Source organism: Musa acuminata, chromosome BXJ1-10, assembly GCF_036884655.1.
Source record: "Musa acuminata AAA Group cultivar baxijiao chromosome BXJ1-10, Cavendish_Baxijiao_AAA, whole genome shotgun sequence".
In the NCBI taxonomy this organism is placed as follows: domain Eukaryota; kingdom Viridiplantae; phylum Streptophyta; class Magnoliopsida; order Zingiberales; family Musaceae; genus Musa; species Musa acuminata.
This window is the reverse complement of record NC_088336.1, coordinates 33,418,343-33,442,214: the sequence shown is the minus strand read 5'-3', so window position 1 is coordinate 33,442,214 and position 23,872 is coordinate 33,418,343. Positions and strand designations below refer to the sequence as shown.

At 39.4% G+C, this 23,872-nt stretch overlaps 4 protein-coding genes and 1 non-coding gene across 5 annotated transcripts; 3 read left to right on the top strand and 2 right to left on the bottom strand.

Moving 5' to 3' along the window:
- The first annotated feature begins 1,660 nt into the window (after nt 1–1,660).
- LOC135594616 (uncharacterized) lies at nt 1,661–3,529 on the top strand. The gene is made up of 2 exons (XM_065084946.1): nt 1,661–2,427; nt 2,609–3,529. Exons 1-2 carry the CDS (start codon nt 1,763–1,765, stop codon nt 3,309–3,311), a joined length of 1,368 nt encoding a protein of 455 aa, XP_064941018.1. The 5' UTR covers nt 1,661–1,762; the 3' UTR covers nt 3,312–3,529.
- Nucleotides 3,530–4,078: 549 nt separating this feature from the next.
- Nucleotides 4,079–4,152, top strand: TRNAE-UUC (transfer RNA glutamic acid (anticodon UUC)). Its single transcript has one exon. It is a non-coding gene; the product is annotated as a tRNA-Glu (tRNA).
- LOC103969479 (uncharacterized) lies at nt 4,146–5,219 on the bottom strand. The gene has a single exon (XM_009383015.3). The coding sequence runs from the start codon at nt 5,101–5,103 to the stop codon at nt 4,498–4,500; it is 606 nt and encodes a 201-aa protein (XP_009381290.2). The 5' UTR covers nt 5,104–5,219; the 3' UTR covers nt 4,146–4,497.
- A 1,490-nt stretch (nt 5,220–6,709) lies between these two features.
- Nucleotides 6,710–15,926, top strand: LOC135594614 (U1 small nuclear ribonucleoprotein 70 kDa-like). The gene is made up of 11 exons (XM_065084944.1): nt 6,710–7,051; nt 7,681–7,795; nt 7,879–7,958; nt 10,755–10,830; nt 10,923–10,987; nt 11,076–11,138; nt 13,086–13,167; nt 13,262–13,424; nt 14,533–14,607; nt 14,779–15,512; nt 15,608–15,926. Exons 1-10 carry the CDS (start codon nt 6,956–6,958, stop codon nt 15,494–15,496), a joined length of 1,533 nt encoding a protein of 510 aa, XP_064941016.1. The 5' UTR covers nt 6,710–6,955; the 3' UTR covers nt 15,497–15,512; nt 15,608–15,926.
- A 285-nt stretch (nt 15,927–16,211) lies between these two features.
- Nucleotides 16,212–23,281, bottom strand: LOC135594615 (guanine nucleotide-binding protein subunit beta-like). The gene is made up of 6 exons (XM_065084945.1): nt 22,917–23,281; nt 22,701–22,795; nt 21,254–21,678; nt 19,933–20,296; nt 17,875–17,988; nt 16,212–16,610 (listed from the first exon to the last, which is right to left on the bottom strand). The coding sequence occupies exons 1-6, from the start codon at nt 23,020–23,022 to the stop codon at nt 16,575–16,577; spliced, it is 1,140 nt and encodes a 379-aa protein (XP_064941017.1). The 5' UTR covers nt 23,023–23,281; the 3' UTR covers nt 16,212–16,574.
- Between the last annotated feature and the right edge of the window lie 591 nt (nt 23,282–23,872).

The window sequence follows — 23,872 nt, the reverse complement described above, 5'->3', positions numbered from 1 at the left end:
CACTTTAGCTGGCTTACTAAGCAAACCAGCCTGAGTTTTATAGACATCAAGATTTGACTTATAAATTTCTTTCAATAATTAGTATGAATACTTCCTTTTTAAACATCTTATAGACAACCAAGAGGGTATTTTGGTCACTTAGCTGGCTTACTAAGCGAAACACCTTAAAAATCTTTCATGTTCCATTTTTAGGCATTTTATAGATAAGATTTGACCCCCTTCAGCTATTTTTCATGCTTAGATTTCACTCATAGCAAACCTGTAGGTTAATGGTTATATTGGTAGCAAAAAGACCAATTGTCTATTAGAATAAGCAATCGGTAGATCACAATAAGTAAGCGTAACGCCTCATGAAATAAGCATTAGCGTAACGATGGGTGCAATTAGTGAAATGAAAAAGGAAAAATGTGTCTTTACTCGCTTCTATACTATGTGCAAGATAGATTCAATTCAATTTTAATTTTCGAGTTGACTTTGTTACTCCTTAATCAAGATCAAATAGATATTAAAATCATTAAGTCAATGACTTATCAATCACAGTCAGAAAATAAGCACAAAAATAAGCTATATTGAAATTGAAACCCCGAACAACTTGCATTAGCGCCTTATGAAATAAGCATTAGCGTAAAGATGGGCGCAACTATTGAAATGAAAATAAAAAGCTCGGTCTTTGCTTACTTCTATATCATGTGCAAGATAAATTTAATTCAATTCTAACTTTTGAGTTGACATTGTTATTTCATAATAATCAGGACCAAATATGCATACAAATCATTAAGTCAATCGCTTATCAATTCGTAGAAATATCTTTTTTTATCTTTCTTATCTTATCTCATTGATCATATATATATATATATATATATATATATATATATATATATAATAAAATATATCGTACATTATTGTTTGTTAAATATGAAATTATATTCTTATATATTTAAAAAATAATCAAACTTTTTAAGAACAACAAATTCCAAAACTATGAATATTAGATCCCTTCACGTATGCAGAGCAAAGCTCCGATCCTTCGCCTTATGATGCGGAATCCTAATAGTAAGTAATCATCCCTCCGATAGCCACTGAGCTGTGACTGTCACTGACTCCAACCTTATTAATAATATATATATATTATATCGAGTGGAGATCGAAACTGTGGTTGGCAAAACACATTGGATGCCATCTTTCTCGCATTCAGTGAAGCTGCTGTCAGAGGCCCTCCTGACAACCTGGGCATAGTTGCACGGCCAACTTTTGCACTGTGACTTTACTCACAGTGCACTCAATCTAACGCTGGCATACATTGGGTCAGAAATCACATAATATTATTTCCTGTTTCTGAACGTATCTTGTGGTTTCATAGTATTAATGTACGACGAAAGCAAACGACACTCGGCGTTCGTACCTGCTACTTCGACAACCCTCGCAGGGAACCAAGTGGGACCCACACGCGGTGACCAAAGCGCATGTGGTAAGTGCGCGGGTGATTGGGGTTTGAGTATCGTTTAGACGCTTGCTCGTGCCATGCGGCTCCAGCTCACGACGTGCACTTGCCCAGCCTGTACGTGAGCGTGTCTTATGACCGCCGCCCAGCTCACGACCTACTTTACTTCGAAGCCTCGTCATTAAGTCTTCTTCGCCTTTTTAAGTCGCACTTCTTGATTGCCACCTTCACATTTCACAAGCTGTTGATTGATGCTAATCTGGGCGCCAGGAGTCGGGCTATAAAGAGCAGCGGCGAGCGCTGAGGCCCAGTCGTAACGCCATGGATCCCTGCCCCTTCGTCCGTGTCCTCGTCGGGAATCTCGCCCTCAAAGGCCCCGTCGCCGCCCGCCCCGCTGGCGGATCTGGCGTCCACCCCTCCGCCCACCCCTGCTTCGCCACCGTCCGCCTCGACAAGCACCCCTCCCGCCACACCGCCGCCGTGCCGCTCCTCCCCCCGGACGACGCCGACGCGCCCCCGCCTCCCGCCGCCGCCTCCCTCGCTGCTGGATTCCACCTCTCCAAGGCCGACCTCGACCGCATCGCCGGGGGATCCTTCTTCTCCCCTGCATCGGCCTCCGGTGCCGGGACGGCGAAGCTTAAGGTCGCGATCTACTCGGGCGGCAGGGGGACCACGTGCTTGTTGAGGTCCAGGAGGCTCCTGGGCAGAGTCTCGCTGCCGTTGGATCTCAGAGAGACCGCGGAAGGGAGGGCGGTGGTGTTCCACAGCGGGTGGGTTGCACTCGGGAAGGGAGCGTCGGCGGCGGCCAAGGCGCAGCTTTACCTGACGGTGAAGGCGGAGGTGGACCCCCGGTTCGTGTTTGAGTTCGACGGGGAGCCGGAGCGCAACCCGCAGGTGTTCCAAGTCCAAGGCAACAGGAGGCAGCCCGTCTACACCTGCAGCTTTGGCTGCCGCCACCACTCCGGCGACTGGAACTGGGGATCGAGGTTCGTCTTTTATCCACCACTCCGGCGACTGGAATTTAGGGTTTTTCCTTCCACCAAAATTAATCCACATTTTGGATTCTCCGTCAAAGTTTGTAGCTTTATTAGATTTGAATCAAAACTCTTCCACATTTTGCTGGTGTCGTCGTCTCATCGAAGTTCCTCTTTTTTGTTCTCTGTTTAGGTCTGCGCAATCTGAACCGAGCAGTTCGCGGAGGTGGCGTTCGTCCATGGGATCGGAGCGGGAGCGCCTGGGGAAAGAGCGCAAGGGGTGGTCCGTCACCGTCCACGACCTTTCCGGCTCCCCCGTGGCTCTGGCCTCCATGGTCACCCCCTTCGTCGCTTCTCCCGGCACCGACCGCGTCAGCCGCTCCAACCCCGGCGCCTGGCTCATCCTCCGCCCCGGCGACGGCACCTGGCAGCCCTGGGGCCGCCTCGAGGCTTGGCGCGAGCGGGGGGGCGGCCCCGCCGGCGACGGCCTCGGCTACCGCTTCGAGCTCCTCCCTGACACCGCCGCTGGCCCCGGCGTCACCCTCGCCGAGTCCACCATCAGCGCCTCCAAGGGCGGCAAGTTCGCCATCGATCTCACCGGCGCAGGCGGCAACCCCCTGGCGCGGACGCCCTCCTCGTCGGGGCGCAGCGGCGAATTGGTTCGCAGGCCGTCGCCGTGCCGGGGCTACCGCGGGTTCGTCATGTCGTCCACGGTGGCCAGCGAGGGGACGGGCGGCCCCCCCGCGGTGGAGGTCGGGGTGCAGCACGTCGGGTGCGCCGAGGACGCGGCGGCCTTCGTCGCGCTCGCCGCGGCCGTGGATCTCAGCATGAACGCCTGCCGTCTCTTCTCCCACAAGCTCCGCAGGGGGCTGTCATCATCTGCCACCCTGCGGTGATGAACATTCTCCTCCGCCACTTTCTTATTTTCCTTCCTCCCACTGTACAGGTGAAATGTGATTGTTCGATGGATTTTTTGTGTGTGTGTGTCCGAATGACTAATTCGGAGCATTAATTCTTTCTATGATTTTTCTAAGAGCGAGTGATCAGTAGCAGAAAGGTTGTCTTCATTTGTAGCATTTGCTTGTTTGAGGAATCATAGCAGGAACATTTTTGACATACAGCGTCTCTCTTAATGCCTCTGTTATATTTGATCTCCAAGTAAGATTGGGAATGGCTGAAGACAGGTATTGGGTGAAGCTTTCAAGGGGGCGGTGCACGTGGGCACTCACTCGTATGGCTTTTGTGGTCTGTGGAGGTACCGCAGACTGTTCCGACAGCGTCAGCTGGCGTGGAACGCTGCCAGCGCATTCGTAGCTGTCATCCGCACTAATTTTGTCTCGTTGACGTGATAGCTGTCAGTCTTCCATCGATTTCAGTCGGTCGACTAGCAAATTATTATTATTATTATTATTATTATTATTTACGGAGCTTGATTGGATGTCATCACCGGTTCAGGCTCACACATCAACATCCAATCAACCATGTCTTCTATCGGAAGCGTGACGAGAATGACTGCTACCGAACACTTAGATTCACTCCACGTAGTAAATCCTTAATTTCTGAGGTCAATAGTATGTTTGGAAGGACCAATGGAATATAAATTATTCTGACTTGCCAGATTTATATCTGATATTTCAAATTTCTGTATGAAATGATGACATATTCCGTTGTCGTCTAGTCCGGTTAGGATACCTGGCTTTCACCCAGGCGACCCGGGTTCAAATCCCGGCAACGGAATTTATATTTTTTGTTGAATACAGAATAATATATGTAAATTTAGATTATATATATAAACCCTTTGTATGTTTTATTGATACAAAATGAACAAGTGCTTTATGCACATCATACATTACACTTTATGCCAGATGGTTCTTCTTCGTTCCAATTTACAGAGATAATGAGCAACAAGATAGAACAGATCAGAGACTGTGTGAATAAGCATCTGCCAATTCTATTCTTCGGTCTTCTGCCATGTTTTCCTGTGTTTCAATGTGCAGAAGTTAAGACAGCCTTCAATTGATCGAGTGCTGATGCAAATATGTCTTCTTTTCTCCCAAATATCCAATTCGTTGTATTATGTTGTTATCGAGCGCTTCTGATGAACTCGAGCACCGTCGCCACCATCTCGTCGGCCGCGGTGGTGTCCACGACGAGCCTCGGCACGTCGCTGACGTCGAAGTCGGTGCACCCCTGGTAGCCCTCCAGCAGCCGCTGCAGGTCCTCCCACGTCCCGGGCTTGTGCCACCCCTCCTCGCCGCTCCCCGCGGCGGCGCCCCTCGCCTCCAGCCGGCGGCGCCACTCGGCCGCGTCCTTGGGGCGGCACTCGACGACGACGACCCCGGCGGCGGCGGCGCCGTGGGCCAGAACGAGGAGGCGGTCGAGGTGGGCGCGGCGGGAGAGGGGAGAATCGACGACGACGGAGAGGCCGAGGCGGAGCTGGGTCGCGGCCAGCCGCCAGATGACCGAGTAGGAGAGGTCGTTGAGCAGGCCGGCGGCAGCGACGGCGGTGCCGGTGTCGGAGAGGGCGTGTTGGACGGGGAGGGTGCAGTCGCGAACGTCGTCCTTGTCGAGGAGCGGGCAGGCGAGGGCGGCGGAGATGGCGCGGGCGAGGGTGGACTTGCCGGTTCCCGGGTGACCCTTCATTGCCACGATCAACGGCGGAGGCTGCTTCTCCATTTCCGATGGCATCTCCGAGGGAGACCTCGGTCGTCTTCCTTATCGCGATGGAGAGGAGGCCACCACACAATGGAATATAAGTCGTTTCAGCAGATGTTTACGAATATATTCATTTTCACCAAATCCTATTGGGAATATAATTAAATTAAATTGTTAATTATTGTTTAATTTGTGTTGCGATAAAGTCAATATTATTTTTATGATATTTTCGGTAATATAACGTCGATGATCATTAATAAATTTACTAGTTCAAAAGAAATTTAAGCGATTAATAACAATCACTCATCCATTATACATCATCAATTAATATCATAAATTCTATCAACTGTATGTTTGTTTGATGTTAATACTTCCGTCACATGATATATATATTCTTTTGTAAAGCGTTTTCCTAAACTTTGTTATGTCCAAATAAATACGTATTGAAGATTATAATGTATCAATAATTTAAGCATACTATTTGAACTATTAGGTAGACGAAAACATTAATTATATTGTCTAATTGAATAAATTACCAACTTCAAATTTGTCACTTCCTGGACAAAGAAAAACTTGTAATGTAACTCAATATCTTGTCTACTAATATTGTGTGGACAATATTATGCCTCAATATTGTGTCTCACTTCTTCAAATATACAATGTTAATAAGGTTAATAAAAAAAAGTATTTTTCACAAGGTGTACTTACTATTTATAATATCATTTTAAGAATTTAATTTTTGTTCATAAATAAATATAAATACTCTTCCTTTTTTCCTCGTTCTTCTTCTTCTCTTATTTGTGAGAGACATTAATTGTAATAAACGCTCATAATATAGTACAAGGAATGAGGCGTGATCATGAGAGAAGCATAATTTGTAAATTTAGATTTTGACAATAAAATCGACAGAGGGCGACCAGATAAAATAAATTAGGGTGAAAGGGATGACGGACTTGCTTTCATTGTCACATCATAGATTTATAAAATAAAAGAAAATAAATTATTATTATTATTATTATTATTATTATTTATAATTTATATTTTTTGAAAATTTAAATAACTATCTTTACAATACTAAATATTAACAGAAAAAAAATACATATTATTAGTACGACTATAAGTGAAAAAATCTCCTCCACCCAAACTTAAAATCCATTACAAAGTAATAGATTATTATAAAAATAAATACAGGATAAAAACACATCATCGTAATAGAAGGAACCTAATTAATTTTTAATATTCATAAAATATATAAAATATTAATAATTTAATATAAAACGATAATATATTAATTTATTACGAAGCTCATGTATAAAAATGAACCCAACGTTTCATGGGGAAAAGCTCAAAATGTGAGATTTCTCCAAAAATCATCCGTAATTAAACTCGTATTAAATGATAATATCGAATGTAAATATCCAATGAAACTGACTGACGAGACATTTAGTGAGGCAACACAAAAATGTTTATTATATTGATTTCGCGCAAACATCGTATTAACATTGCAAATTATTTTTTATGAGAGATAACAAACCGGAAAGTAATAAATAAATGTACACAAACATCATCGTAATTAATGTGACTCCACCGGGGCGAACTATCAACCGCCGTGCACAAACCCTTAATCTCTCTGATTTCCGCATCGCTTCATTCGCTCGCTCTCTCCTCTCCGAAGGCGGCGACCACCGAAAGGGCGAAACGAAACCCTTCTCCGTTACTTTTAGCCGAGACGGCGGTCTTCTCTCCTTTATCATCGCCTCTTTTCTCGCGCTCTCCTCTCCAAGGCGGCGACGGCCGACAGGGCGAAACGAAACCCTTCTCCGTTTCTTGAAGCCGAGACGGGGGTCGGCGCATTCGATTTTTCGATTGATCCATCCCTTCCGCCATGGGGGACTACAATGATCCGTTCAACCGCAACAACCCTGCCGTGCAGGCCCGCACCAAGGCCCAGAATCGTGCCAACGTTCTCCAGTTGAAGCTCGTAATCTGCAAAAACCCTAGACGTTTATTTTTCACGGCTTTTTTCCCCCTTTCTCTGTCGATCTTTGCGCTTCTTGTTGTTAGCTTGTTGTCGGATTAGTTTTCATTGCCGTGGGTCCGAGGTTCCTCTTTTCTTGAATCGATTTGAGTACCCCCGTGGTAAATTTTGGTTTTCTTGTTATGCTCATGTTCTTAATGATTTGCCTGCAAAAAGATCAGAAGAGTCGTTTAAGGGTATTGACTTCTGCTCCATGTTTTGCTACTTGAGATTTTAGTTACCTGGATACATATAATATGCTTGTAGCAGGAGTCTACTGTGATGGATGAATATTCTGTGTGCTGTATATTTTTTCCTTGATGCATTCTTGAATTTTTATCAGCTTAGAATTGTAGGTTCTTTATTAATCGTATACTTAGAAAACATTGTCTTGTCTACTTAGGTGTCTACATGTTTCGTCCCTTTAAGCGCATATAATGTGCGTTTGTATGTCTTTCTTGGTTTTTATTCTACATGTTTTTATCTTTGTTGGTGGCGATGCATCGTTTTCCATCTCTGCCATAATATTGTGCATAAATGCCCTGTGGTATTGCTGTTTACGGTTGCTTGTATGTTGGTATCTTTACTAACAGATTGGGCAGAGTCATCCAACTGGGCTTACCAACAATCTACTGAAGCTTTTTGAACCTCGTCCTCCATTGTTGTATAAACCTCCTCTTGAGAAAAGGAAATGCCCCCCATATACAGGTGGCTACTCCCACCAAATAATTACTTTTCTGTTGAACAAGGAGCCCAGTGAAGTCTGATATTTTCCCCCCCTTTGTTTTTAGGGATGGCACAATTTGTGAGCCACTTTGCTGAACCCAATGATCCTGAATATGCTCCACCTGTCATTGAGGGAGAAACCCCGGTGAGATTTTGAACTATGTTTCATGATTTATGTACTTCATTAGTTTCACTTACTCCATTAATAGAATTTCATAGTTCAGACTTGTCTTAACTCTTAATTGGCTAGTTGGTCATCCACTTTAAGAGTCTCGTAGCTTTTTTATGGTGATTTGCAACAGTTTAATTCTGATCTAAGATTCTCATTTTGCTGTTTTCAAGCAATTTAAATTATCACAATTGAGATTATGGAAAAGGAAACTTTTGGAAAGGAAATTTATGGAATTGTGGTGTCTTGCATGCTGGTTTCCTCACCATGCTTGTAATGCCTCAAAGGAAACTGAGGGAACATCAATTTCTGAGTATGTCTATGAGAATGTATTTTTAATAAATCTCCACGACAATTAAAATTCAACATATATCATTCATTTATAACTAAAAATACGAGGATAGGAAGTCAGAACACTCTTTGGTTAGGTTTGGTAGGACTGTACACGTTTGATGAGTGGAAATTTACTGTTCAGTTGATCCAATTGACAATTCTTCTATAGATAAATTGTTCTATGGGTTGCCATTATGGATATTAATATTTATTTTCCTATTGGTGGAGTAGTACAACCAAATATCATTTCTGTGTGGTACACCATGCTAGCAGAGTACCCCAAAAAGCAACTACATTATATACATTGTGGTGAATGTGGATGTTTTTTCTCCATATATGTTAATGAGTTTGAGATAATTATCATTCTTTTTGCTTGAGCATTTGTTTCCAGAACTACACAATTCACATACACCTGTAGAATTCTACATACTTAATTGTGACGTAAAAGAGTGTGATATGACATTGACACCAACTAAAGCAGTAATCAGATTCAAATCTGGGGTTCGTTCAAAATTTAACATCTTACAAAAGGGATATATATGAGTTTTATTTTTACATGACTGATGTGAATGGGTAAGTGGTCCAATATCTTTTGCCTGTTTCCTACACCTTAGAACTTTTGCACTGCTTTTATATGCTGCCAACACAATTGTTTGCTGAGCCTTGGATTAAAAATGTCCCATGATATCAAATGGTCTTGATTTTAATGTCCAGGAATTTGTAAATTGTCTTCTTTAGCATTATGATTGATTTATGTTCTTGGAAAAAGTCAATATTATTTTGAACCTGAAGAAAATGTGAAATGTTTTTTGCGGTTTTGGATTCTCTTGGACATAATTTGACTCTTATACCATCTATAATCCTGTAGATATGTTAGACACATATTAACTATTGGAAAGCTTTAATATGTCAGATATTGACAATGCATGTTTAAGATAGACTTTTGCTTATTGCATAATGTTTTGCCTATGTGTTTGAAGCGATTCTGTGAACATCTTTTACTCTTGTGAACCGCTTTATGTTACATATAAATTTTATGTATAAATTGACATTATGCTTCTTATAAATTCCATGTATAATGATTATACATTTAAATTATACTGCATATGATTATGATAATGTATCAAAGTTTACATGTATTAGTTGCCATGTCTATTGTCTGATAAAACCTACCAAGGAAAATGAGGGACAAATATCTGAAAATGTCTATCAAACAAAACTTCATTTGCTAACATAAAAAGGGCAACTGCTTCATAATATTCCATTCACAATATGTAAAACAGATCTGGAAGGCTCAGTTTTTGAACTTGCTTGGTCTGTTTATAATCAGCTTTGACTTAAGTTTTCCAAGCCTCTATTTCCTTTGTTATTTTTGCTGATCCTTTCGCCCCCATGACATTTGCCTCTCCACTTTTTCAATGTTGCTGCCACTTCTCAATGCAGGAGAGTAATCGTATGAGTAAAGATTCATCATGAAGCAAATTTTTATTGCTGAAAGCATGATGATATTCTTTAGGGTTTCCTACATGTTTGTTCAAGCCTTTACAAGCAATCACAAAAAATGCTTAGCATAAGATCACAAATGTATCAAATGAGAAAGGCAAGCTTGTACAGCTCAGACCTGGATAAACCATTCTTTCTTGTGTAGAATAGCATAATATAATATTACTTCTCTTCCATTGTTTTTCTGAAGTTTGTGTTGGTGATATTAATCTTGTTTGGTCTTATCAATCAAGACTATGGTGAAAGTAACCTCTGCTAAGAGAAAATATTAAAATTTTAATATTCTACATGTGAGACATGTTTGGTGTGCTTTTGCTCCAAGTCCTAAAGATACATTTATTCGAAGTAGACAGTCTGTTCTAACTACTAAGTGTGATAGAACAATCCTTTTTCATGGTTTTGGTGCATACACCTTTTTCAATCCTTGTTTGATGCTTGTTGCATCCTATTAATATGCCTTGCCTTTTGTATTCATATCATATGCTTTTCCCTAAACAAAAAGCTTTAGTTCTTGCAATTAACATGTTATTGTTCCCTTCGAATGTTGACACTACTTTTACTCAACTTCATGGTTGTTTTATGTGTATTACCTTCTTTCCATTTTTGGATTATTTGCAAATGAAAGGGGTTGGGCTTGAAGTGAACAATGTTATAGTGAAATGTGAATTCTTTGTTTTTTGTGTTTGCCTAACATGTACTGGATGACTGTATAAACTATGGTTGTATCATATCTATCTTTATTTTATTGTTGTAAGTGGTCAAAGACAATGATCTAGAACCTTTGTTGCATGGTTGATTCATATATTTTGAAGCTACTATGAACTATGAACCACAACTTGTCTGTAGTCACACCTGCAACAAATAACTTCCCTCGAGTATATATCCGTTAGATACTTTTATGGATATTTTTAGCATAATTTTTTAATATGGTAATAGACACAAAGAAGGGCTAGGATCCGGAAGCTTCGACTTGAAGAGGGTGCAAGGAAGGCTGCTGAGGAATTGGAGAAATGTAATCATTCTACAACCACAAAAAATCTTCTTGTAGAATTTGGGCTTTTAGGTGTTTTCCTTTCAATTCACTCTATTAAAATTTCTATGCAGATGATCCATCTAAAGATCCTCACGTTACTGGAGATCCGTATAAGACTTTATTTGTTGCGAGGCTTGTAAGTTGTTTGCCTTTTTAGGTAATCTGTATTTGTTCTTTTGTTTTGTGTGTGACCTAGTGTATCATTTGTTAAAATTCTTTTGCAGAACTATGAAACCACTGAACACAGAATCAAAAGGGAGTTGGAAACTTATGGGCCAATTAAGCGGGTAAGTATATTGGACTATTCCTGTTGGGAGCTCCTGATATCGCTCTCAACTTGGGTAAGAATTTTAATAATTTCATAGGGAATCAAAAGGCCCCCATATGCTGGTTTGAAACATGAAATTCCAGAAGTCACATGTTTCCTATTTTTCCATGAAGTTAGTTCTCAATTTCATTTTGATTTTTCTTCTTTCATGGCAATTGCTCTTTTTTTTGGTTTAAACAACTATTACTTCATATGTACACCATGAGTTTTCATATCACCATTAACATGTAATTATTTGAATCATCCATACAGTAGCATGTTCAAGGGCAATATTTTCAGACTGATTTACATGGATGCGATAGTTAAAAGAAGTAAAATAAATAATATTATTGGTACGAGGAGAGATAGAGGAAGACCTAAAAAGACTTTAATAGAAATTATAAATAAAAATTTAAGTATTCTTAATTTAACTAAACATATGATTTTTTTATCGATCTCAATGGCTGAAAAGATTCATGTAGCCGATCCTAAATAGTTGGGACTTATAGTTTTGTTGTTGTTGTTATTGTTGTCGTATTTGCATGTTCATGATTGTAACTTTTGTCAAAAAAAATATGACTTGTTTTCTTGTTTCCTATAAAAGTAGTGGATATTCAGGTAAATGGAGTATGAGGATGTTGTGGCTAATGAATTGTTGATCTGCTTGCAAGTCAAATATATAGCTAGAAATTTTTATTATTTTGGTTGGATTTAATTGTGTGTTACTTTGATTGTAAGAGGTGATGCAAATGTTCATTTTGCATGTTATGATGCCAATTGGTGCCTGTAGTGGATGGTATGAGGTTTTGGCATGATACACAGTATACATTGATGGTATATGAACTTTTAATTTAATTTATTTTAACGGAATATCAGCACATCAGGTAATCCTGTTAAGGTAATAATTTTTTGTTATATCATGTGTACAACTTTTTCCTTCTTTAAGTATCGTTGCTAGTTGAGATCGCTAAGGAATTAAAAAAATCAGAGACTTCATTTGCAGCAAAGGTATAAGGAGCAATGGAAGGTATATGTTCTCTAGATGGAAAAATGAGTTTATCTGATATATTATCTTTTGGTTTCTTGGTTATTATCTTGGCAAGTAGAATCATTTGAGGATTCAGAACATAATTACTTGGTGAAGATATCACAGGTAGTGACAGGTAAATTCTCCAGGTGCATGTAGGTTATGCTTGATTTTTCCCTTTTAATCTTTTATTTAAAGATCATTTAGATGTTCAGATATTTAGATGGCATCCTGCCTTTTAGCAAGTGGTAAGTGAGATTCTATCATTAGCAAAATATCTGGGAATAAGTGGATTATTATGTGAACAGTAAGTTTTCATACTATTTGTTCTCTGTCAATGAAGAACAATGCTCTTTCTGCAATCTACATGGAGCCATATTTGTGACCAGAGTCTTCAAGCCGTAAAGGAAGAATACCTCTTTATTTTCTCCATCAATTTTCCTTCTGTCAACACAAGTTTCAGGATCACTAGCAAGGTCTTTCTTCATTGTCCAAGTTGAAGAATGTGCAATTTTACTCACTTATAGTGTTGCTTTTATTTTAAAGGCCAAATGAGAATATATCTGTGATTCGGCGTGTTTTTTGTGGTACATCACTTTGTTTATGTTTCACTATTCATAAATTCCTTGGTAAGAAGATGGTAAATGATTTGTTTCCTCTGCTAAACGGGGAACATACACCAATCTATCTGCCAACTCAATCATAAGGTGGTGATACATCTCCCTTGGTGAAGCTGTATTTCAATAAAGGTGAGCACGGCTAGTGAGGCATGATGCCTGCTGTCGTGCATTTTAGTAGGATACAGCAAGCATATTTGTCAATAGGATACCTGATATATTTTCTTTATTTATATTGTTTTTTTATTTTACAATTATGTCTCTTCTACTCTCAACTTCTCAGGTGAGATTAATTACTGACAAGGTGACAAATAAACCTAGAGGTTATGCCTTTATCGAGTATATGCATACACGAGATATGAAAAGTACGATTACAACTGGTTTGATTATTTTTAAAAAATTTAAACATTAGTCTACATGCATAGTGGTGACTGCATTTGTATCCTTTAAATCATGCAGCGGCATACAAGCAAGCTGATGGTCGAAAGCTGGATAATAGAAGGGTGCTTGTGGATGTCGAGCGTGGCAGAACTGTTCCAAATTGGCGACCTCGAAGATTGGGTGGTGGACTTGGATCAACCAGGATTGGAGGTGAAGAAGTAAATCAAAAACATTCTGGAAGGTAATTAATATAAATTTTCAGTTATCTGTAATGTTTTAGTGTAATTTAGCATTATTTTTGTGTGTTATATTTCTTTTGCAATGTTCTTTATTTTATGCTATTTATTTTATTTTTAGTTTGTGTTCATATTTATTTTTGTACTACATTCTATGTTATTGTTAGTTACCGGGGTACTTTATTAAGCTAGGAGTTTTTTACCTGAATATTTTTGTATCACCAAGTCAAAAGTTCTGGAACAGTTTGTAACTTTATAAGTTGCCATCTGAATAATTGACAGTTATTCTTTCCTACTTTTATAAATATCCATTTGGAAGCTTTCACATGCTGAAAATTAAATTCTTGCTGGCTTGAGCTTTGTTGGTGTCTTCTGGAAGTATATTAGTTCACATCATGGTGGTACACAATACACACTGTAATGCAGCATGCTCATTACATTTATCCTTGAAAGAGTTAACTTGCATTTACCAGAGATCCTGCCCAATAACTTTTTTTAACTTCACCAATGGACCCGTCAGGTTTTCAAGAGAGCCATATAGGATAAGAAAGTTCATATTTGCCCCTATAAAGAAATAGTTTGCATGAAATAAAGTGAATTTACTCGCACCAGTTCCTTTGCAGATAATAGACCACCTCAATTTTAACAAGTGTCAATGGCCATGCATGTTTTCAGAAATCCCATCTGTGTTAACACTCTAGAAAGTTCTCCTGAGGTGTAGGTGAGGAAGTGGGAGGGAAGAAGAGGTAGGAAAAAATAAAAGCCGTTCAGTTTTGGCTCATGTAGGAGATAATTTGCAAATGAAGGCACTTTTGTATTTTAGTAACCTAGATTTCTCTAGGTTAGTATGATATCTATGGGCCTGTGGTGACAAGGGCAGTGGTGCAAGGAAGCTGATTCACAAGAATCTGTATGCAAATTTAACACGTAGAAGGGGTAAATATGTGTTTAGTCCCCTGATTTTTAAGTCCTTTCCACTTCTAGGGGCATATACACCGTGGACAGTTTAGGTCCTTTGAGTTAGGTGGATATGCTTTTTTCTCAAATTTAACTCTTATTGTGTCTCATGAGTTTGAGACTCTTGTGTGACAAACTTTATCTACTGTTAAACAGGGAGCAACAGCAAATTGCTGCGGGACACTCAAGGTCAGAGGAGCCGAGGGCTCGAGATGATCGGCAACTAGACCGGTAAGGCCTCTGTATATTTTTGTAAGCTGACATTCTGTGAAGTACAAATATTTGAAATGACCGATTTTCTTTGCTTAAAACAATAACAAGGATAGTGTACAATAACCCTCGTCTTTTACTTATCTTTTATTGTATGCGGCTAAGTTATTAAGCTATATTTTCCGTGGACAGGGAGAAATCACGAGAAAGAGGAAGAGATAGAGAGCGAGAAGTGGAAAGGCCTCGTGATCGTTCTCGTGAAAGAACACGAGATCGAGATCCAAGGGAAGAAAGGCACCACCACCATAGGGACCGCGATAGGAATCGAGAAAAGGAAAGGGAAAGAGATCGTGGGCGGGAACGTGATCGGGGTCGAGGCAGAGACAAGGATAGAGACCGTGGTCATGAGTATGATCGCGAGCGTGAACGTGATCGTACACGAGATAGGGACAGGGAGCGTGAACGAGATTACGATCATGCTAGCCATGAAAGAGAGAGCGGATACTCTCTTGATAAGGATTCTGAGCATGGGCGTAGTGAGTCTAAGCAAGGCAGGGAGAGGACTGAAGCAAAGGAGAGAGATCTTGAACATGATGATTATGGGCAGGGATGGTACAATGAACGAAGCAAGCATGGGCATGAACGCGACTACAAACAATTTGATCAATCACAGCAGTACGATCGAGTTCAGCACCAAGGTGTTGTTGAACCCGAGCATGAGCAGGAGAGGCCAAGCCGACATGAAGGCGATTATTATGATCGCGCTCCTTATGACAAGGGTCAGGCTGGTGATTACCACCATCAATATGGGTATGCAGATTATGAGGCACGTGAAGAGGGGGAGGCAGTGGGAGATGATTATGGATACCATCGTTCAGAGCGATCTCTCTCCCGGGAGTATGAGAACTGATAGCTGGATGCCGATGGTAACTACTGCTCTCTGCTGGGCGAATAGAGCTTCTTAGCCACTCTTTTCCGAGGCCTCCTGCATTGAACTCTTGCTTATTTTCTCCTTTTGTAGGTTTCACTGTTTCTTGCCCATCAATATCTGTTGTCAAGGAGTGTGGACGTTCGATGGATGGATCCTTCTGGACCCGGAGGTAGAATCATATAATTTACTGCCTGTGGTGGTTGTCTAGTGGTGCTTGTTAGATGCAGCATCGACGAACTTGGACTAAAGTTTTTTTTTGTTTTGTTTTGTTTTGGGGAACCCTTGTGTACTTATGCATCTCTGCTATTGCTGTGTGGTAATCTAAAGTTTGGACTATTTGGAAAATAATTAGCTGCACACGAATGTGAAAAAGTCGTCATTATAATTATATTGAATTTGATTTTTTTTATACATTTGTTTTCTTTCGCTTAATATGTATATGTAAAATGCCCTCACACTAATTAAATTTATTCAAAAAGTGTTAAAATTTGGTTCTTATATGTTTACTAAGTCAAAAGTTATTATATAAAATCTCATATAAGACAAATAACAAATAAAATCGAATAATTTTGATTAATTTATATATATTTTTTGAAGTATTTTAATTTTTATATTAAAATTTTTATAATTATGTAAGTAAACATTTAAACTCAATTTATTGTTATGGTTTTATCAACGAAATATATAACTCAGATAATTTTAACGATGATAATATTATGGATAATCTAAGTCAACTAATACAGAGAATTTCCAACAACATACAACAGGGAGATGCATGATGAATCAGTATAATGAACCAGGCTTGGGAAACAGTCCGATGACAAAACAGTTGCAACATATGATGCATAGCAAAGGAACTAAGAAAAGCGCTGGCAAACTTTAATGCTGCTTCTCAGAGCCTTTAGACTGACCTGGTTGGAGTGATGCATCTGAGAACTTAATGTTCATGGTTTACATCTTGATGTTCAGTCTCTTATAGATATAGTAGTTAATTCGACAGGAGTCCCAGTTCAGCCACAAACTAAAGTTGTCCGCTTTAACACAATAAAGCCAAAGATTAGATCACCTTCCTGTGTCCTCCAAAAGCCCAGATCTGCTAAGATAATGGATAGTCTGAGTGTGTGCTAATAGAGAACGATTATCTTTTTTCATTCTCAAGCAAATTATATACATTATGAAATTATGAGTAATCAAACACATGAACAAAAAGAAGCCAACAATTGATAAAGAAAGGCAAAAAAAAAAAAAATCATATTAATGATATATTTTTCATGATCAATGTACAAGGGGCAGTGTTATGTGAAGTACAACAGTTTTTTGTGATGTTTTGGGAGACTAGGATGGTGTGAGTCTAGCAGTGACAGAGGTGGGAGGAGTGAAGTGAGATGAAGAGGTTGAGATGGAAGAAGGCTAGGAGCAATAAGAAGGGAACTAGAAGAATCTCAGATGAAGAGGGTAGAGGCATCATGCAGCATGAGACGGAGCAGGGCGTCAGCATCAGATATCGAAGAAACTTAAGTGAGTTAACTGGTTATGTCTCACAAATTGAGAAACTTTGAAGTCATTCTGGTTCAAGAACAATCAGCAAATTAAAGTCAAGTTAAGGTCTTTAGGATCATTATTTATATGTAGGATCTAGATCATACATGATCCTACAATTTAGATTCAGATCCAAAAACAATCCCACTAATTTCATAAAATATACCCAACTTACATGGCATAAGTTGGCCTGAATTGCAGGATCATAAGATCCTAAGATGTGGATCGGGTTTTGATAACCATGTTTTTTAACTTCTTGATGTCTTCTAAATCCTCCTCTTCTTTCCCCACCTTTTTTTTTTCCTCTCAACATCTCATCCCCATCCCTTCATCAAGAGTTCAGACATGAAGATGATGTATGACTAAGAAAGTCATTCAAAAATATCATCAAATCTGTGTTTGTGCAGGGAAAGCTACATTCAAGCATAAAGATGCTGTAAATGAACAGAAAGTTCCATTGAAAATTTTATCATAACTGTACTTTAAACAAAATGCTCAATAGCATAGTTGTCAAAGCTATAGAATTTCTAGTGACACCATACGACCAAAGCAAGTTGTACGATGCTAGAATGCCCTTATCATAGAATTTATTTAAATAATAGTTAAAAGAAAAAATAAATAACGAAATATAATTATACTTTTCAACCACACCAAACTTAAGTCACAGACTGAGATGTATATTTATCATGTGGATAACTTTAAATTCAAATATTTCAACACTACTGTAATCGCCTCATGGAAAAAGAGATTAATTATTTCCTAAATGTGTTTATCCCTTGTAGAGAACTTGATTAAAGAGTTGAACTTCGAAAACTAACCTTCAGGTTCTTGTCCCAACTTCCTGTGCATAAAGCACTCCCATCAGCAGACAAACCTAAGCAGCTTATGCGGCCCTCGTGAGAATTCTGTAGCTTTCCCAGATTAACAACTACCTGAAACAACATAATATACTTACGAGTCAGTTATATTCACTGCAGAAATGTAAAATACAGAGACATTAAAACAAGGGCGTATATTCATGCATGTGGGTGCAAGAATTTAAGTATATGTCCAACTGATTTAGGTAGTCAATCAGACCGCCATAGCACAGGTATACCAGCCTGTACCATTTGGTATCATTGAAAAAATATATATTAAAAAAGAGCTGACATGAACCGATATTGAGCTATAATTTGGTGCTGGTAGTTGGACTGGTAATAATCAATCCGCATATGCTGTTCTGAAAGGTATCTAAAACCTTGGAGTTCTTGCCAACTATTGGCACTGGGGTACACCTTAACATCAGCTTTACATTTATTATGCCAGTTTGTGCCAATTAGCACCGATATTATTGATAATGGGTCCATGTAATGTCATGTACACCTTAACATAAACTTTATATTGCTGATTTGTGCCAATTAGCAGCAACAATATGATTATATCTTTTATGATGGGTCCATGTCATGTCATTATGACATCAACAAATGTCACCATGAGGTGCAAGCTCCAAATGCATGCACGAAAATAGGTACACGCTCTGCTTTGTTGATTGACTACCATACGAAATTAGCATATGCTCTTCTGAAACCGCCAAGCTCATAGTTACTTGTTCATGATCAGATGATGCACAGATTTGTTTGAGCAAGATGTTTACAATCAACCACATTACAAGTATAACAAGTCATATAAGGTTACAGTGCAAAATTTTTTGTCCTATATAACCTGAGTCGTTCATTTTTAAAAATCGAACATCACAACATGAATTGTGACCCTGCATATTTCCATCATACTTTTGGAGGATTCCTTATTGCACATTACTGAATGCACAGTTGTTGTCATGCAGGTTTTTGCAGCATGGCTAATATAATATCCCTGTAAGTAACAGTAAGATTCTTCTTGCAAAATTATTAGACCATCTAGACAATTGCAGAAGTTGCATTTGAAAATATCACAATAATGAAATTAGGAATATCCTATTCACATCAAACAAAATAGTTCAGAAAAATAATCTTTGACCAAATGTACTCTTTTTGTCTGATCACTAAATTTGTCCAAAGATTTCCAGTACTTCCTGCCATGAAGTCTAACTAATAGATGCACTTCTCTATTTGTAGAGAGATGAATTTCAGTTCCTTCTATACACACACCACTTTTAGATAATATTGATGGTTATGCTTTGAACAAGTATACCTATATATATATATTCACGAACAAGCATCCTGAATTCATTCATTTTAAGACCAGCTATTAAAGCTTAGATCATTATGACCAAATCAACTAGCATTCTGTTAGACAATGCAACAATCTCATCTTTGCTATTCAATTATTAAAAAGTCAACATTTCAACATTCAGATGACAACTCTATCTGAGAGAAAAATCCAGCTTAAGAAAGATAATTACCCTGATAATTATATCTCAAATGGAGAAACTAACAATCAATGGATCAACTTATAGAACAGCATCATGCTTGCTAAAAAGTTTACCATGAGAAAAAAAATTGATAGACACAGAGCCATAATCTCTTGTCAGGAAATGAGCCTGACATGATTACATGTATCTTGTTCATTTGTCACTATATTTATCAAGTAACCTAGTCATGCATTTAACAATTGCTGTCCCATTGATTGTTACGGATCAAACTATGACACAATTACATATCTTTTGTTCATTTTCCAATATCGTATCAAGTATCCTAGTCATACATTTAACAGTCACTGTCCCATTGATTATTATGGATCAAACCATGACATGATATAAATATATCATATATGTTCAAATGACACTTCATTTAAGATCCTTAAATATTTTATGCAAATTGCTTCCAAAGCTTAGGCAGACTTATCCTTCTTATAGTTAATGAAATTTATGTTCAATGGACAAGCTGAATATTTCATACCTCAGCTAAGAGAGTATCCCACACATAGCAATCACCATTGGAGTACCCAGCAAAGAGGAGTCTTCCAGATATAGAGAATGCTATGGATGTGACAATTGGGATATCTTGGTCATTGTTGGCTTGCTGTTGAGAGTATACTTGAAGCTGATGCCCTGTTCTCATATCAAACAACCTGCATGTTCCATCATCTGACCCAGTTCCAAACCTTTGTCCATCTGGGAAGAACTTGACAGAGTTAACATCACCATGGTGACCATGATATGTTCGAATGGCCCGACTAGCAATTCGAGTATCCCATAACCGAGCAGTTGCGTCGCAAGAACCAGAGACAAACATATTTGAATTCGAACTGTTGATTGAGATGCTGGAAATTGGGAAAAGAACTTTCTAGTTATTAAATGAACTCTCCAGAATTAAGTATGTTTGGTAAATAATCAAACTAGATATTTTTTTTATTATTCTCCAAAAATATTCAAAAGCTTCAGATAATCATACTATGTTTGGTAAATCTTCAGCTTGGCAGTTAAATAGCTTAAGGATTCAGCAGGATGTATTCCAAATAACAAAGAAAGAATTGCAAAGGATGTCTAGACACCGGTTTATGCCAAATTCCATGAGTTTGTATGAAGTTTTTGTGAGAAACCAAGGATCACAAATTGGTAATGGAAAAAGAACAACAAAGATATGCTACAGCAGTCTTAAGTGAAAACAAAAAATGCCGTTTTGAGTATCGGACCCATATCGATCCTTGGGTTGGACCAATATGCCCTAATTTTACCAATGTATCTAACACATGGTACATTGGTAGTATTGGTGTTTTGAAGAGGAAGAAGAAGGAGAAGAGGAAGGAACAGATGGTGATGGAGGGAGGAGGAGGAAGGAAAAGGAAGAAGAGGAAGATGGAGGAAGAGGAAGGAGGAAGAGAAAGGAAGAAGAGGAGGAGGTATAAGTGGGGAATGTGAACAACAAGGGTGGCAAATTTGCATTCCCCGCACATGGAGAAAAGGGCTTGTGAAAACTATTCTTTTAATTTGTTTATTTTTTTATGGGTTGGATTGGATCGTCTGAAACGGGATCAATCCACATACCAATTCACGTCCGGATTGGTTCATACCATCCGCTTCATATCGGTCCAGCGTTCCTTAAGTAAAAATAGCAATATTGCAGAGAAATCGCTCAAACTAGGAATCTAGAAAAATCAGATAGATAAATTTTTAACAAGTATACCTTGGAAGTAAAATGTCTACTACCAATATTTTTTTTGCACTTGATATCAAGTCTCATGTATGTTTAAGTCCACAATGAGAAATCTAAGAAATACCTCAATACATCAGATGTGTGTCCTGAAGGAAATTCACCACCAAAAACAGAGATCCTCTGTCCAGTAGTCACATCCCATAATACACATGTCTGATCACCTGAGCCGGTAATTAAGCGAGTATCCTGATCACGGACAAACTCACAAGAAGATACATAGCCCTTGTGTCCAGTAAGAACCCTTGAAACTGGTATGTTACCATCTCTGTCAACTTGAGAATTAAGATTGAAAATGGAGCATTCACTATCAAGGCCACCACATGCAACAGAATGTCCATTTGGAGCAAAGGCACAGGTCATGACCCAAGCACAAGGAAGCTTAATAGCATGTGTTTTCTGGCTTGTCAAAGCATTCCATATAATTAACCTCCCATCCTGGGATGCACTAACTATGCGATTTTTTTCAGGCGTCCAATCCAGTGAATAGACCTGGCAAAATTCTCGGCAAACAATCTTCATCAGGTATATTTCTGAAGTTAGTATAAGAAGAAAATGGAAGACAAAGAAATCATAGGCAGCATATAGGGCATATTCAGGCTTTCATCCCAGGTGGGCCAAATATAATGGCATCATCCAAACTAATTCCACAAGTACAATTCATTTATTAACATAATAGCAGAAATTACATTTTATGATAAATTTTCTTCATTTTATAGTTATGTACTTTTCTGATCCTTATGGTTATGTATTATCTAGAATGATATAACACCACAATACTTCATTTACAACTACAAGAATCAATAACATTTTCCAAGACACTACAAATATGAAATATCAACTATTTATATGGAGTTAAATCAAAATATATTCCATCTTATTTTAATAAAAATGAGTTTGTTTACCCTTTTCCTACTAGGATGGATGTGAACATATAAACAAACATAAAAGTTCCTCTAATAACATCAACTTTGAAGAAGCTTATCAGAATGATAGAAGCACAATGGTTGACTAGATACTGCATGATATGACCTAATTTCATCCCTATATATTATCTTTCTTCATATGGAATTCCTCACCCCACTGCATGCTAAACAGAAAGATAAATAAAATAAAGCAACCAATATTTAAGTCTTTATCCTGTTATCTTTTAGAATGAGTGGGAGTTTGATAGTATGAATTCACATTTAACTTCTGCAAAAAGAGGCAATTACTCCAGCAATTTCAGCTGAGCTATGTGAATATATGCTTTTACTCCTCGTATTTCTTCTCCATATTGCTTTGAGATCAATAAGAACCCCCATGAGATGTCAAAACTCGAAATACCCTTTAGGATGCCTTAGTATATTGTGACTGAATTCTCAGTTCTTCTCAGAAGATGCTCAGTAAATTTGATGACACAGTTCAAAAGCCAAGGGGCAAAGGGGAATGTTCAGCCGATCAACTAAAGGAAAGCTTGCAAGAAACAGCAAAAACGTAGTATATGTGTTGAAATTTGAATAACAGTGAGATACCTTTCCTGTATGACCCTGCAATGTCCTACAGCAAACCAGATCCGTCGAGCTAAAGTTGACTGCCGTTCTCCCCTGGCTCTTCGCGTATCCAGCCACTACAAGAACCGACACCAAATCCGAAGACCCCATCAAAAAATGAAAAGAAAGACGAGAGAAAAGGGACTAAGCCCTCACATCAATCAAGAGAAACCAAAGCTCCTGAGAGAACAGGCCCACCGTCCGTATCAAGAAGCTGCTGCCGCTTCTGATTCAGCCGATCCCTCAAAGTGTTCACCGTCGCCGTCGCGGCCACGTGCCGGTCCTTGAGCTCCGAGAACGACATCAACCAGACCCAATACCCAAAAAATAAGAAACTCTTCCTGAAATTCCAAAAGATGAGAGGAAATTTGACGGTATTCCGCCGACACCACCCTGCGGGGAGCTCGATCCGGACCCCTAGCCGTTCGTCCCCACACTGAGGAGAATGCAATTGGAGAAGAGAAGGGGGAGGGGCAACCGATCGAGCGTTAGGGCTCAGAGAGGTAACAGAGAGGAGGAGAGGGCGGCGAAAAGGAAGACGAGGAAGAGCAGCAACAACTGTCCGGGGAGGACGGTACTTAGGGGGCAAATGGGAAACGGGGTGGGGCCGCGGCCCGGCTGCTACTATGGATACGTGTCATTATCATAGCCAGTCGGACCAATTTCGATGCAGTCGCGTTGTGATGGCATCGAGCTCGCGAGAAGGCCGAGTTGAAGCCGCAGGGGCCCACATGGTACGTTGGCAGACCTGATCACTGGTCTGAGCTGGATTGGAGCGGGTGAGATCACAGGCAATGTTTTTCGTAGCCGTTCACCAGTTACCTACCCTGTGATTGGTGGAATATCTGGGCCCCACCATTGAACTGCCTACCGGTACCAAGCGTTGTGTCTAACGGCCGAAACCGGTAGCAGATGCGGGGATCGGCCTTATGGTTTAAGCTCGAGTTGGGGGTCGTCTCCGACACGTACGTCATCGTAAGCTCCTCGCATCTCGACCGTCGAACTAGTGGGCCCGGTGAGTTCGACAACAGTCTTAAAGCTGTCACGTCCCCGGGTCTTGATACCGCCCGACTCACTTGGGTAATCGAATCAAACAAGAATCACATCATCCCAGTTCCACATATCTCTTAGAAATATAAGAGATATAATACAAT